The 15,768-nt window shown below is 43.7% G+C and overlaps 1 protein-coding gene across 1 annotated transcript in view; it reads right to left on the bottom strand.

Annotated features, from left to right (window-relative positions):
* Positions 1–15,768, bottom strand: part of Secisbp2l (SECIS binding protein 2 like) — a 43,206-nt gene that overhangs the window by 6,062 nt on the left and 21,376 nt on the right. Inside the window, exons 10-17 of the mRNA XM_052183482.1 lie at positions 15,390–15,557; positions 15,118–15,259; positions 10,927–11,093; positions 9,784–9,916; positions 8,302–8,464; positions 5,455–5,675; positions 4,072–4,226; positions 2,241–2,460 (exon numbers count right to left, since the gene is read on the bottom strand). Of these exons, the coding sequence (XP_052039442.1) occupies positions 2,241–2,460; positions 4,072–4,226; positions 5,455–5,675; positions 8,302–8,464; positions 9,784–9,916; positions 10,927–11,093; positions 15,118–15,259; positions 15,390–15,557 (1,369 nt within the window). The remainder of the gene's footprint in view (positions 1–2,240; positions 2,461–4,071; positions 4,227–5,454; positions 5,676–8,301; positions 8,465–9,783; positions 9,917–10,926; positions 11,094–15,117; positions 15,260–15,389; positions 15,558–15,768) is intronic.

The raw sequence follows: 15,768 nt of genomic DNA on the forward strand, positions 1-15,768 counted from the left end.
GAGAAGTGACACCACAAAGCTGTCCTCTGACCACCACAGAATATGCTGTGACACAGGTGTGCCACACCCTATCATCAGCATGCAGATATGACAAGAACAAGTTTAAAATAAGTTATTATTACATATATATTTAATTATAATATATTTACATATTTAATTACATATATATTTAATTATAAAAATAAAGCCTTAGAACTCGTTTACATTTCCTCCCATGAGCTTTTCTTTTTCCTACAGAGAGGTTCAGCAGTTAGTGCTTCTTGGGTACAGTATTAAAACCGGCTTCCTCCCATCTTTGCCTTAAATGTGGTGCTCACACTCTGAGAAGTCTGGGCTATTTCCCTGTGTGTCCGCACGGAGAGCCATTTATCCAAGCCTTATGAACTTTTCCTGTAATGTGCTTTTAAAACTGGCATTTTACACAGGCGCTGACTTGATGTTACATACTTAATCTTTTGTCTTCATGTCAAACTAGTTATCCAGCACAAGCATGTCTACCTGTATTTAGGCAGAAACACCCATAAACTACAGTTTCTTAATAGCAGACAATTCAGCTCCACCAAAAGCAATCTTAAACACATAGCTACAGCAGAGTCAAGGAGAACAGGACAGAATGTCTAACAGTTTAAATTCAGAAGGCAACAATGTATTTAATATGTTCAGTTCACAGATAAGTTTTAAATGAGATAAAATGAAAAAGGAACCAACACAGCAGATGACTATATGTAATGGGTGACACTGATGCTCAACTTGACACAGAAATCCTTGGGTCTTACCTTTCATTAGGGTAACTCAAGTGGGGAGCCACAACCCTAATTATGGGTGGCACTATTCCTAGACTGGAGTCCTGGTCTAAACAAGAAGGAACCCAACTGACCAGCAGCATTCATGGTTTCTGACTGTGGGTGCAGTATGACCAGAGCCACCCAATGCTCCTGATGTCTTGCCCACCATACAGACTGTACTCCCCTTGATCTGTAAGCAAAGTCGGTCCTTCCTCCTGTAATTCTTGTTATTTTATTATAGCATTGTAAAAAGTAACTAATACACTACCCTAAAAAGATAGGAGAAATACCAACTAGTTCAAAAATTGAGTTAGAGTTCAAACCATTACAGAGTCAAGACAGGGAATGCCACTGCAGGCTATGGCGGATGATGCTGTGCCTTAGCACAGTCAGGACTTACCTTGACTAGAATTACATAGAACTCAGAGTAGTATCAGTTCTCACATTTGTAAGATCACATTGAGTAGTACAATAAAGTTAAGTGGCTTAATAATCTTACAGTTTTAATCACCAAGGATAATTATTAGAATAAAACTTCCTATTATTTAGCCCACAGGGGTCAAAAGTATGATGCACTCTGCTCTTCAGACGCTCTTAGATGACTTCTTAGGCTGTTAGAACTATAAGGTGGTGAGGGTAAGAATGGCCCCCAAAGGCTCAACAGATCTGAGTGCTTACTCACCACGGAGTAGCACCACTCCGGGAAGGAGGAGGAGGAGGCCTTGCTGGAGGAAGTGTGTAACTGCGGGTGGGCTCTGGAGTTGTAACAGCCCACGTCAGGCCAGCTACCCTGTCTTTCTGTCTGCCTGTCTGTCTCTCTCTCTGCCTATAGATCAGGGTATAGCTCTTCAGCTACTGCTCTAGTGCCTGTTCCCCACCATGATGGCAAAAAGACTAAACCTCTGAAATGGTAAGGTCCCCGGTTAAATGCTTTCTTTTGTAAGAGTTACCATGGCCACAGTGTGACTCCACAGTGATGGGACAATGACAATGACTGATTCTATTCTAGGGTGTAAAAGAATGGTCTTGGTTCCAAATACGATTTTTGGGTTGGGTTTTTTTTTTTTGTTTGTTTGGTTGGTTTTTTTTTGAGACAGCCTCTCTGTAGTCCTCTCTATGTAGACCAGGCTGCTGCTGGAATTCAGAGATCCATTTGTCTCTGTCCCCAAAGTGCAAGGATTAAAGGCGTGCACTACCACTGCTGGCTGAAATATTCTATATAAACTGTGTGTGGTAGCACACAGCAGTCATCTCAGCACTTGAGGGATAAAGACAGGGATAGCTAAAATTCAAGTCTTCCTTGTCTAGTTCCTTATTACAGCATTCAACAGTGAGTTGAAGGCCAGACTTTGAAGGAAAAAAAGTAGAAAAACAATCGAGAAGTAGATTAGGTTATTTACAAAATGGTTTTAATCACTTGAATTATTTCATTTAAGATGGTATGGGACAACTTACCATATTCCTTTTCATTTACTTCAGAAATGGGTTCAGAAATCACGCTGCAGAAGGAGATGGCACTCGCTGCAGAGGGGTTGCGTGAGTGACCCATGTGGTGCGGCACCGTCTTCACACTCCGCAAGGCTTCCTCCGCCTGCTCCTGCTCTGTGGCTGCCACCATGTCTTTATACGCCCTCCTGGCTTCCTCCGTGAGCTCCACTAATCTATTAAACAGGCTCTAAAAAGACAGGTTCTTCTGTGACTAGTCAATGTTTTTTAATTATTAAGCTTCTTACATTTTAAGTCCAGATGAAATTTGGGCAGTACATAAACCACAGAACCTTACAAAATGTACTCAACACACGTGGGTCATAACTCTCATAGGGTCGAGGCAATTGATTCTAACACTATTTGTGATACATTTGAAAGGTTCAACAAATGTACTCCCCTTTAGTCTGGCACTACAGAGAAAAAGGAGATCAACTCTCCTACAAAAACAATGCTTGACTGTGTGGAAGAGGCAGAAGCAGCTACATTATAGTAGCTTAGAAGCTGCGGAGGGTTTTGGCCTTTTATTTATTATTTTAAAAACAAAGCAAACAACAACAAATTAACAATACTAGCTTTTAAAGTAGGCATTAAATATGATGGCGGATATCACTGAGGAATTCAAGGAAGCTAACATCTGGTACAGAACTTGAAAAACAGGTACAGAAAGGAGAAGGAAGGAGAGGACAGCCCGGACTAGGTAGACATGTGAAATCATAAATTAAGGGAGACAAGAGAGGCGTAAAGCTGGTCTGGGGGCAGTGAAAGTCTTACGTAGGGTGGAACACGAGGGAATGCGCATGTGTGGGGAGGTGGTCAGCTGTACAGAAGATGGGAGTTTCCAAAGAAATTAAAAGTCATTTAGCCAGATGTGGGACATGCTCATGTTTAATAAAAATGCCAATGATTACACAGCACTAAAGCTACATTTCAACAGCTGTATCTCATGACTTCCTCAGGCACCAAAAAGACAAGCCATATGACAAAGCCTGGTGCTTCCCAGATCATCACTCAAAAGACTTCACTCCTGGTAAATGCTTTTGCTGTTGGCTTCTTTCAAGGCAAGGATTCACTATATAGCTTACAGGAGCAGGAACCATGAAGGATGCTGCCCAGCGAGCCGACCGCTGAGGCGGTAAGTGCTGTAACTAGCTATCAAGCACTTGTGTTTACAGAGGAAGAAGAATGGTGAAAAGCAGCCCCATCATGGACCACTAATAATACAAATTTTATTTGTAAAAAGGATTTGTATTTTATTGTAGTGTATAAGAAATCATGCATTTAAATGAAACCAGTAAAAAGAGAACAAGCATGTAGGTTTGTGATTCTGAGATTAACACAGGCATCATAAGCAAACCAGACAGAAACAGAAGCTAAAGGACATAAGGAAAGAGAAGAGAACATTCAACAGACAAGCCCTGGTCCACTCCTTTGAGTCGCTAACTCACTCCTGGCATGTGTTAACAGAAAGAAGCAAGACAGTATACTTCCTAAGTTATTCTCGCGTGCGTGTGTGTGTGTGTGTGTGTGTGTGTGTGTGTGTGTGTGTGTGATATTGCATGTGTGTACATGCAGGTACACCATAGGTCAATGGCAGGAGCTGTTCCATGGGGGCCAGTTAGTGTGTTTATTAGATAGGATCTCTCACTGGTCTTCAGAGACCCACTTGTCTCCGGCTCCCTAGTGCTATGAGTACAGCTGTACAGCACCTTGCCTGGCTTGAGAGATGGGTTCCAGGGATCAGACTGAAGGTTGTTTACTGACTGGGCCACACCCTCAGTCCCATCTCCTAAATTCTTACCTCAGCACCAAAATAATTGAAGATTCCGACAACACTAACAGGAACCAGCTTGTTCACACAGCGTCCCAGAGCTTTCCTTCCAAGGGCAAACACAAAAGGAATCTCTTGCTCCCGGGCCATGGCTATGACATTGTACAGGGCTTCATCGAGGCCACCTAGGGAAGGAAATCAATGCATGGGGAGGCCGCCAGTCAGCCACCTACGTGTTGGAGCAAACGTGGCTAAAAGAGAATACTGCAACAAAAGAATGTCTTACTTGATCTATCACACACACACACACACACACACACACACACAGACACATTTGTCTCGACACAATTAGATCCCAAATTCCTTCAACCCAGTAGTTTAGTTTCTCTGTAGGCATTAGCATAGGAGAATAAAGTTTCAATGCAACAAATGTTTATTATGAAGAACTTAGGTGAATTTGTTAACAGTAGCTAATTCTTTTTTTTTTTCACAGCTTTTAAGCTCCAAGAACAACTGACCATATTTCCTGAGACAGATTAACACAGTGGCTTACAGGTATTTTCCCTGTGCAAGTATCTACCATGCTACCTGACACCTAGATCTGTCTGCTCTACCAACAAGGTCAAACAAGGCTGCACAGCACAGAATGTACTCATGCGTTAGCTTACCTAGAAGCCTCTCTATGTGTGCTGGCTAGGTTGTGTCAACTTGGCACAAGCTAGAGTCATTTAGCAAGAGGGAACCTAAATTAAGAAAATGTCTCTGCCACCTGGCCTACGGGTAAGTCTATGGCATACTTTCTTAATTAGTGGTTGAGAGGGCCCAGCCCATGGTGGTTGAGGACACCATTGGGCTGGTGGTCCTTAATTCTCTAAGAAAGCCGGCTGAGCAAGACGTGGGGAGCAAGCGAGCCAGGACAGCATCCCTCTGTGGCCTCTGCATCCCCTCCTGCCTCCAGCTTGCCATCTCGAGTTCCTGTCCTGAACTCCCTGAATGATATAAGATGTAAGGTGAAATAAACCCCTTCCTCCCTAAGTTTTTTTGATTACAGTATTTTATCACAGCAATAAAAACTCTAAGATACTATATAATTGCTGGTTTCTGGGAGACAGATCTCCACCCTAAGCAGAGTTGAAATCTTTACCTTTTCTCTAATTGTTTTTAAAGTGGGAAAAGTTGTTAAAGGAAGATTATGTGAAGTTTTCAGAGTAGAATATGCAGATGCAAAGCAATGCACGCCCTGACTGGTTCTAGTCTGATCACAGTAAGGAGCCGCTTGGTGAGCCAAGAGTATTTCATTTTCTCATGCTCAGTATGTGTTTCATAACTACACTGCAGATAAAGATATGGTTTCCGGCTGCAAGGCTGGTTTACGTCCCCCGTGGTAAGCCTTCCTGAAGCAAGCGGACACACCCTTTGCCTGGATCTTCTCGCAGTTTGGGGAAATGATGACGCACTTGATCCTGCTCAGCTTCATGTGCTTGGTCACCTCCCGCAGCCCCATGACCAGCCGCCGTCTGGCTTTGGCTCTCACGGGGTCCTTTTGGTAGATGCGTTCCTGGAAACTGACAAGCTCTTGCAGAAGGAGGGTTACACATTCATCAATTTCTTTAGAAAGAACCTGGTTACAATATCTGTAAAAGAAGCAAAGAACTAGGTAATTCCATCCTAATTTATTGCCCTGTAATTATAGACTTATATTAGGCAAATATCTTTGAGGGTGAATACATCCAGCAAGGCATTTTTATAACAAGTCACCAGTCTCTACAATCTCTAACCACGCCCATCAGAAAAACAGTAACACCGATCCATTTCAGGGAAGTAGTTTTTGGTCCAGTACAACTGCCTTGGGAAGTTGTACTAAACTCCTAATTATAATCGTTCTAAAGATATAAACCAAATGCTGGCTTACCGAGAGATTATAGTTTTATATGTCACTGTGATACATATTACTAGAAGTACTTCTAGTAAGAGAGAAATCCAAGTTTTCTGAATTTCTTAGTAACAGTTCATCCTCTGACTGAGGAGAGAAGCTCCTGACCCTGATGATGATGTAAACTCACGAAGCCACCAAGGAAATCACAAATCCACAGGGCTCAGCTACATAACTCCTGGGCATAAACCTGTGGAACTCTCAAGTTAATAGACCAAAGAACTCGAGTACCCGTGTTTACTGCTATATTACCCACAGTAGCTAAAAATGGAACCAACTGAGATGGTCTCCGACATGAATAGCTAAATGAAACTGATGAAAATTTATTAATACATACTGGGATTTTATTCAGCTGCCAAGAAAAATAAAGACATTTGCAAAAAACAAAAAAAAAAAAAACAGAAAAGCATTATGGTAAGTGAATGTGCATGCAAAGTCATGAAAGTAGATGGGATTGCCAGAGGGCAGGAGAGAGAGATCCAAGGACAGGAAGAAGAAAATGGAAGATGAGGAAATGTTGGTTGGTTTTTGTTTTTGAAGACTGAGTCTCACTGTGTAGCCCTGGTTCTGGAACTCGCTTTGTAGACCAGCTGGCCTCAAACTCAGATCTGCCTGCCTCTGCCTCCTGAGTGCTGGGGTCAAAGATGTGAGATTTTGATCTCAGCACACCCAGTGAGAGTAATGGAAGGAAGTGACATGAGAGGACTATTTGGGACAGGAAGTGAAGCAGCGTACAGTGGGTAGTAGGGGAGGGAAGGCAGCTGGAGAAGGGCACAAGTGAGCACCAAGCGGACCGAGACACATGTATAAAATGCCATAATGAAACCAATCCTCTATCTGCTAAATTAAAGAAAAATATCAAGGCGGTGGACAGTATTTCTTCCTGCACAGCCTACCGATCCAATAAGTCTGTTTTATTCTGCTTAAAAAAAAAAAAAGAGGTTATAAAATATGCCACAAAAAAAAAAAAAAAAAAAAAAAAAAAAACCTCTAAAAATACTTAATCCTTTGAGCCTGGATAAGTCTCAGCCAGGAAAGCAACCGCAGAAGTAAGTTTGGTTAGATGCTCTCCAAACCTATGGTTACGGGAAGATGATCTCAATAAGCAAACTGAAGCCCTGAGGTAAAAGTCAGGCTTTCACACCAAACAAGGCGACTGACTGAGACAGTCGGCGTGAAAACAAAAGAAGTGTATGGTCAGCTACGCTTCGCTCCAGGGCAAGGCAATAAGCAAGTCTACCCGTGCTCTATCCACCATCCTAGATTTGCAGTCACTGCGTCAGAAGCAAGCAGTCTACCTCATACAATGGGACGAGAGCCTGAAAACATGTCCAGGAAATCTCATGTCTTACATGCAAACATTGAAGCAAGTATGACATAATTCTTCAGAAGAGAGAAATGGGTGGATTGAGGAAAGATTAAATGTCATAAACACTCAAAATTTAAAAATTCAACATCAAACTACATTTTTCTTCTTTCCTGTCTCAAGCTGCTCGTTTCATACATATGTAATTTATTTTCCATGTGTTTCACTGCTCCACATGTGCTATCTCACATATAATTAGCTGCTCGGAGCCTGGAGAGAGGCTTCTGCTCAGCTAGCGCTGAGGAGAGAGCAGAACAGAGCAGCGGCTGCGGGAAGCACAGGGCTCTTCCTCAGAGCTCCTTTATAAGTCATTTTCAAAGACAAAATCTCTTTGTCTACACAAATATTAAAATATGTCACAGCTGCTCTGTGACTCATTAGTTATCCAATCTTAAACCTAGACATGTTTTCTTAAAGCAGGTGCTTGGCTTAACAGTGCAGCTCAGTGGCCAGACCAGGAAGCTGGCAGCCAGGAAGTCCATTTCCAGCATGACAAAAATGCACAACAAACAAGAACAAACTGGCTGTATGGGATGGATCCGGGGTCTTACGCGGAGAAGCCTATTACATGTTATTAACTGATTAGTAAGTTTTATAAAATGCCTATATCATATACAAAAATGTAAGTATTTGGAGAGCAAAACCCATAGAACATTACATCCTATATGCACACATATGTAACATACATGTACACACATATACAATATACAGATAATGTAAAGAGCCGGAACGCTGGGAGAGAAGGACCACATGTGATAAAGAAAAGGTCTGACTGTGGAATCCCATTCCAAAGGATCGGACAGCAGGGAATTTTAAACAGACCCAAACCAGCCATGAAGCAACTGGAGGGAGTGCAGCACAACCTCCACACTCCCTTGTTGGGTTTAGGTAACAAGGGCACAGATTCAGAACAACCAAGATCCCTCAACTGTTTCACCTCAATATTGAGAAAATAACTTACTCTCGAAATCTTTTGCTGTGGATTTTGGTTATCGTTGACGATGCCATTGGACTGCCTATGCCAGAACTAGCAGGTGAGCCTTGGGACACAGGTGTCATACAGTATGGAGAGTTCTGACTTGCTGGAGAAAGTGAAGCATCACTGGGCATGCTCAGTCCAGTATCTGTGGAGATGCGAGGTGAAAGGGAAGAACCTGGAAACTTCAAATGCTAAGAAGCTCCAGATGTATGCACACAATTTAGATGACAGAATTTTCAGGCTGTACCCTAATTCTCTTGAAGCTAGTAAATCAGGCATTTTCCTAACTATAAACTAAAGAATGAAGTATTCCTACTACCATTACAGCATACCGAAGAAAAATAAGCACAGATTAGAAGTTTCCACAGAGGAGATGCAGAAGTGAAATTATCTATGACATGTACGTCCAGCGATCTGCGCCTTTCTGTAGTATCATCGCACATCTCTACTTAGCTCTACCTGGTACTGGCCATGACAATCTATGTCACGCAGTCTCTCTTAACTGTCCTTATCCTATACCTGCTCACCCTCCAGCTAAGTCCCAACCCTGTACAGAGCACCGCTCACCCTCCTGAGCCTCCCTGACTCCCCTAGTCCCCACCTATTATCTGGCCTTTGCTTCTGTGCTCAGGCAGCCATACTTCTAGATGCAAACTCTCAACTCTACTGCTTCTTACTAAGTTACTGCTTGTCTTCAATGAGTAAATACAGTAAGTTTGCATATTCTGTCTAATAATTAGAAAGTTACACATTCATCCTATATGCCCATCATATCAGCCTTTGGTCACTAGGCTTTCCAGCCTCTTTGTTCTATCACTTACTGAATACACTAGTAGCTATCAAATCAACATCAGAGGGATGAATGGACATACATAAATCTAAGGCGAACCACACTGAGAATAAAGGGGAACCCCAAGAAACATGTCCCAGATAAACAATACTTGGGAATAAATCAACTTTCCTAAAAACACTGAAAGATTCCTGGTTGAGATCTGCACAAATCAGATTTACCTTGCTGCAAAATGCTGTGTGGCTACTTGTTATACCAGAGGGGAACCTATCTGCTGGAATCACACGTGCTGGATATGAATAGAATCTTTGCTCTGTTTTACAGTTCTCCATTCCTTGTGCCTTATGTATTAATCCCCCACCCCCAACAAGAAATCAATAAAAGTACTTTTAAAATAGTCCTATGAAAAAATTAACCAATTTATAGTGTTTTATGTATAAAACATGACGAGCAAGAACTCTCATGGCCACCCTAAGAGTCCCAGGCACGGGAAGAAAGAGCATAGCGCCTGAGATGTTCTACAGTTGATGGATCTGAGCCTCCAAATTGTCAGAGACCCGCTATGAGCACCTGCCCTCCCTTTCAGCCATCCGCCTTCAAAAGAAACCACATGAAGCAACACACATAAACTAGAGTGTGCAACGTCTACTTGAGGCACAGACAGGCACCCTCACCTTCCTGGGAGACAGTCTCCTGGGGCAGGTCATTAGCTAGGTCCAAATGCGTCTCTGTTGGCTCCTCAGCTCCCAGAACACTGTGTTCCACGGTCAGACGGCCCTTCTTCTCCTCTCTTTCTTTCAAAATAACCTGAAAGCCATTGTGCCATTCTTTAATTACCAACCACTCTTCAAACAGATTCAACAAATTTTCCAATGTTACACTAAAACACAGGCACAGCCACGAGACTCCCTCTCAGTTGGCTGTGCTACCTGACCGCACAGAAGGTGACCTATAAAAAGGTGACTTATAGGAACTAAGTTGGAGAGAATGCTGTACAGAGAATACAGGGAGAGTGCTAAGAGTCATGGACAAATGCACGTCATCCATCTCTGTCTTCAAGTAAAGGGAAACAGGATGCTGAAGCTAACAAGCAAATACAGCACGTCTTTAAATCTGAGGTGACCAAGTAGGATTTCCAAAACTGACTCATTCAGTTTGTGTGATTTATTCTCTGCAGTTTTCAATTAATCAGGCATGGATTAACTCATTCTGACCCTCTAATACTAAACCAAAGCAGATACCATCATCAGTTTATATGCAGGGAAGACGAAGGTGAAAATGTGGGCCTAAAAATGCTCTGCTCCACACAGCACATACACGGAAGTTGCTAAGGTTCAGGGCTAGCTGGCTAGTCGGCTAGGAGGCAGTGTCTGGCTCAGACGTGCGCGGCCTTGGGAGAACAGAGTCAAGAGCAACTGAGAAAACGACATCATTAGACTTGCAGGCCCCCATACAAACAGGCCCACACATGCTTGCACACATGCCCACACATGCTTGCACACACATATATATGGAAGAGAAAAAATACAAAGGAAAGAAATATCTGAACTTATTCCTAAGAAAGGTGTAATACTTTGAACATGAAATGTTTAGGGGTTTATTTTCCAAACATTATAGAAAAATTCACTTTGCAGGGCCTTCTTCCATACAAGAAGATTGCCATAAAATGCTGGTTTTGAATTAATCAGTCACATATAGCCATGTGTATAAATATATTACAACATCTACTTCCTAAAACACAACTAATTTTGCAAAGAAATAAAAAAGGTAAGCCTTTAATTATCCTATAAAAGAAACAACCCCAGACTGGGGGTTACCTTTTTCAGCGCCGTGGGTCGTTTTAGCTTTGCAATTTCCTTCTCTTTTCCTTTTTTTGCTTTAGAGGAAGTCATGTCCAAAGAATTAAAGGATGTCAAACATGGCTGACTTTTGGTTAAGGTCTTTCTGTTAGAGTCTTTAGTGTGAAAAGTGGCTGTGGTGACAACTGGAAACAAACAAGAGCATTAGTGTTACTATCGCAGCCAAATCCCCACTATTGACAATCTCCTAAATAAATCCTCAAAAACACAAGGTTTCTCTTCCTATGGAAATAGACAGAAAAGACGGTGTAATGACAGCTGGGCAGCACCCCTCAGACACAGCTTCCTTCCAGGTCTTTGAACTCCTTAGGAGGAGGAAGGTAAGTCAATGCAGTCAGCCAACTAACGGGTCTGAAGTAAGCTGACAACTTACAGTCAGCCGGGCCCACCTGTGTTCTCCTCACCCCTACTCACACACCTGGGGCTCCTCTCCTCAGCTCAGTGTCAGAAGGAATGCTGAGTCTGCTGTTACCCCGCAAGCTCATACCCTCATTGTTCAGCCCTGATCCTCGAACATCTCTAACCTGCAAATCTCCACCCCTCTACTCTAGCAGAATGTTTGTCATTTCCTTGAGAAGACACTGCCCAAGGTACAAAAGAAAAAAAAATCCAAAAGGAGAAGACAGACATCCTTCATCCTTCCCAAGGCTCACTAACCACCTCAGCTCCTAATGCCACTTTAATTCCTCTGAGACCTTGTTCTGTCCCTTTTCTCATGCGCTTCCCCCACCCAGTCTCCTTTCTCTGAGTGCTCCCCCACTCTTCTTTCTAAAGAAGGAGCGCTGGCTGGGAGGCAGACCCGAAGCTGGGCTGCTTCAGCCCAGTGCTCTTACAGCTCTCTTCCCAGGAAAGCCTCTCAGCATGGCTCTGACCCCTTCCTTTCCAAAGCACCACCACCGGCCGTGGCCCTATGCACACTCTCATAAGTACACTGTCAAGACCCAACAAAACTTTGCAGTTACCAAATACAATTTCCCAATTCTCAAAAATTCTCCCCAGGCCTCATCATTCATTCATCCATTCATTCATTCGTCCATCCATTCATATTTATTTGTCTGGCTCTTCTTCCTTTGTTACTGAAACCTGGTCACTCCAAGGACCCCTCCCTCATTTTAAAAGGACCAACTTCTAACCTGAACTACACGTGTATAAACATGTGACAGATGGGACCACCAGGCCTCCACCACTGCATTTCAAGTTCAAGGCCACTGTCAACTCTCTTTATGTCACTGCAGTGTACTCATAGCACTCTTCACGAAGCCAGAGAGAGCAGGTATGGTATGTGTATGAGGGTGTGGCTACATATGTGTACACAGCCCTGTGAAGCCATGTTGGTGCTTCCAATCACTGTCATTGATCTTCCCAATCACTGTCAAGTCTAGCTTTAAGACATGTTCTCTCATAACTTCAGCTACACTAGCTGGATACTGAGCTGAAGGGCCTGCAGGTCTCTACATCTCTACCACTGGGTTTACAGGTGTGCACTGCTATCCATGCCTGGCTATCACCTCGTACTAGAGATCCACTCAGGTCCTCAAGCTCATGTGGAAAGCACTTCACTGATGGAGCCATCTCTCCACCACCCTGGCCCTGTCGTCGAACTACTCCTAGAGCCCACTACTCCACACTCCATCAAGTCCTTGCAAATGTTCACTTCCATTCTTTTCTAACGTTTCCTAACAGCTTTCTTTCTATTCAGTAATTTCAGATAAAGACTGGGAACAGAAGGGAGTCTCATTTCTATCTGCCAGGAATCCAACTCATTCTTTAAAGTCCAGTCAAACACTGATTTCAATAAAGTCACTTGTAACGTTATTTCTCTTCATCTACTGCCATAAAGCACTCCCTTCTACAGAACTTGATGTACCTCTCCTAAGACACCACTGTTGACCAGGTATGTATACGTGTCTATTCTTCTACAAGATTACCAATGACGGGCCCAACTTGAGACCCATCTATGTGGGAGAGCCAACCCCTGACACTGTTAATGATACTATGCTATGCCATGCTTGCATACAGGAACCTAGTGTAACCGTCTCCCGAGAGAGTTCATCCAGCAGTAGATAAAGGCAGACGCAGAGGCCCATAGACAAACATCAGGTGGAGCTCGGGGAGCCTTGTAGAAGCTGCAGTAGAACTGAGCAAGCTGGAGAGGTCAATCATAAGGCCATCATAAAGAGACCCACAGAGTCAACTAACCTGGTACTACGGGGTCTCAGAGACTGAACCACCAACCAAGCATGCAGGAGCTGGACTAGCCCCCTCTACATTCGTAGCTGATGTGCAGCTTGGTCTTCATGTGAGTCCCCTAACAAGTGGAGCAGGAAGCTGTCTCGGTCTCTGTTCCCGTCACTGTTCCCTTTCCCCTATATGGACTGCCTGGTTGGGCCTCAGCGGGAGGGGATATGCCTAGTCCTGCTGGGACTAGATGTCCCAGGATGGGATGGTACCCAAGGGGGACTTCCCCTTCTCTGAGAAGGGGGGCAATGGGAGAGGGTTTATAAAGGTAGGACTGGAAGGAGAGGAGGGGAGAGCTGTACTCTGGATAAAAATTAATTCCAAAAAAATAAATTATTGAACAAATAGATTTATTTTATCTTTATTTTATGTTATGCGTATGAATGCTTTACCTGGATGATGGATAAATCTGTACTAGGTAGATGCTTGTCGAAGGGCATCAGAGCTCCTGGAACAGAAGTTATGGCTGCGAGCTGCCACTTGAGTGCTAGAAACTAAATCTAGGTCATCTGCAAGAGCTTACTGGTGAGTCAGCTCAAAGCTGAGACAGTTATGTGTTTTGTGAGTAGGTCTGTCTTCATCATCTCCATAATCCCAATGCTTCAGACAGCATGTTTTGTACACTGATACTCAGATTTATTTAACATTATTTCTATTGAATCGATCACAGCTGTAGAACTGGGGATGTAGTTTAGTGGCAGGGAGTTTGCCTCCTGTACACAACTCCCTAGGTCCAAGGCCCAGCCCTGGAAATGGCTGGAGCTTTAGTTCAATGATAAAGTATTGGCCTCGCCAAACCCAAGGTCCTGGGTTTAGCTCCTTGCAACTAAAGAAAATAAACTGCTAAAATGACAGATAGCTGGGCTTGGTGGCTTACCAATAGTTTCTGAGTTTGGGAAACTAAGACAGGGGGATTCCTTCAGCCCTGTCTCACAAAACAAAAGCAGCAATCACAGTAACAAAAATCCCTATCAAGTTGTAACGGTCACAGGTTAACAACAGCTTCTTTGTGACAACACTCACCAGCTTGCTAAATGATTATCGCCCAGTTTCTGAGCACGCTATATCTATCATCTCACTCCCTAACAACCTTGAAGTAGGCACCATCTCTACTCCACTTTAACATTAAAAAAAAAAAAATCACAGGACAGGAAGATAAGCATCTCCCTAAAGAGACACATCCAAGAGCAGTTTCCAATGCTGGCGGCCTGGCTGCAGCAGCCCCAGCGTCCAGTGCAGGGCCACGCTTCCAGTGCAGGAGCCTGCTACTCTGCATTCACTATCACCCCTACTGAGGGCCTCACAGCAACGCTTTCCATGAAATGAGGAACAGCCACAGGTTTCAGCATCTTGTAACAGATGCTGTCACACATTCCTATCTTTCTACCAATCCACAGTCCCGGGACTGGGACAACCAGGGAACAGAACACAGAGGAAAGTCTGCTTCTCAGCACTAGTTCTTTTAAATGGTGCCCTCCCTCTATTGTGCTGTACCTAGTCCTCTAACACAAAAGGTGGGGGATCAAATGCTGAGCTTTAAATCTGGTTTAAACAGGGGAAAGCCAGACCAGAGTCTCACTCACACATATAAAGCTATCAGCACTAGTCATTCATACCCTGTGACTTCCTTTTTTACTTTAACTCTTGAAGAAGAAAACCAAGCCAAACCAAACAGGGCTCAGCAGCTAAGTGTCTGTACTAAGGGTCTGATGACCTGAGCTGGGCAGATCCGCAGAGCCCGCAGTGGAAGGAGCCAGACTCCTAGAAGCTGCTCTCTGACATCAACCTGAGGCACGGCATGGGCACTCACGCTCTCTCTTGCTTTCTCTTGGAGGGTCAAGTACAGAGTAGGGAGGAAGAGTGTAGCTAATTCCCAAAGGCTGCGGCAAACTGCTCAGACTAAGGCATCACCTGGCTGTGCCAGCGGCCTGGTGTTGGTGATCTGGCGTGCTTTCATGGCCTGCTGTTGCTTCTCCAGGGCGGCTAGCATGTCCCCCAAGTCCAGCTGCACAGGGGTTTTATTCTTTTTTCCAGCTGCTTTCGATAGAGCTTCCTAAAAGATGGATAAGAAAGGATTTGTTTTTTATGGCTGGGAAAGTCTGACAAATTATAATTACACTTGGCTCTCCGATCCATCCCACCAAGGCCAGTGACAGTGACACTGGGCAGGACATTACTTATACCTGCAGCTTCTTTTGCTCCATACTTATTTCTGAGTATTCCTGGGCTGTGGCCAGGGCTGCAGCTAATGCTTTTTTCTTCTGACTCTTGGCTCTTTTAGGAACTGAAGTGGTAATGGGAATCGGAGTCTGAACTATATTGATGGGTGAATTCTCAGGTAAGTCATCCAACTATCAAACAGGAGAAACACATCTGTTAGTCAGTTCATGGAAGTTAAACCGTAAGAAGACAATGCAGACTGAGTCAGGTTCTGCAGGACAAAAGCAGACTCATAGGGCTCAGGGTCATAAAGAACAGGGGAGGCGGGAAGACCATTCTAGAACAGGAGACAAAGGGACAAAAGCCAAATATAACAGGTGATCCTTGTCTAGGGAAAGTTTC

Source organism: Apodemus sylvaticus, chromosome 5, assembly GCF_947179515.1.
Source record: "Apodemus sylvaticus chromosome 5, mApoSyl1.1, whole genome shotgun sequence".
NCBI lineage: Eukaryota > Metazoa > Chordata > Mammalia > Rodentia > Muridae > Apodemus > Apodemus sylvaticus.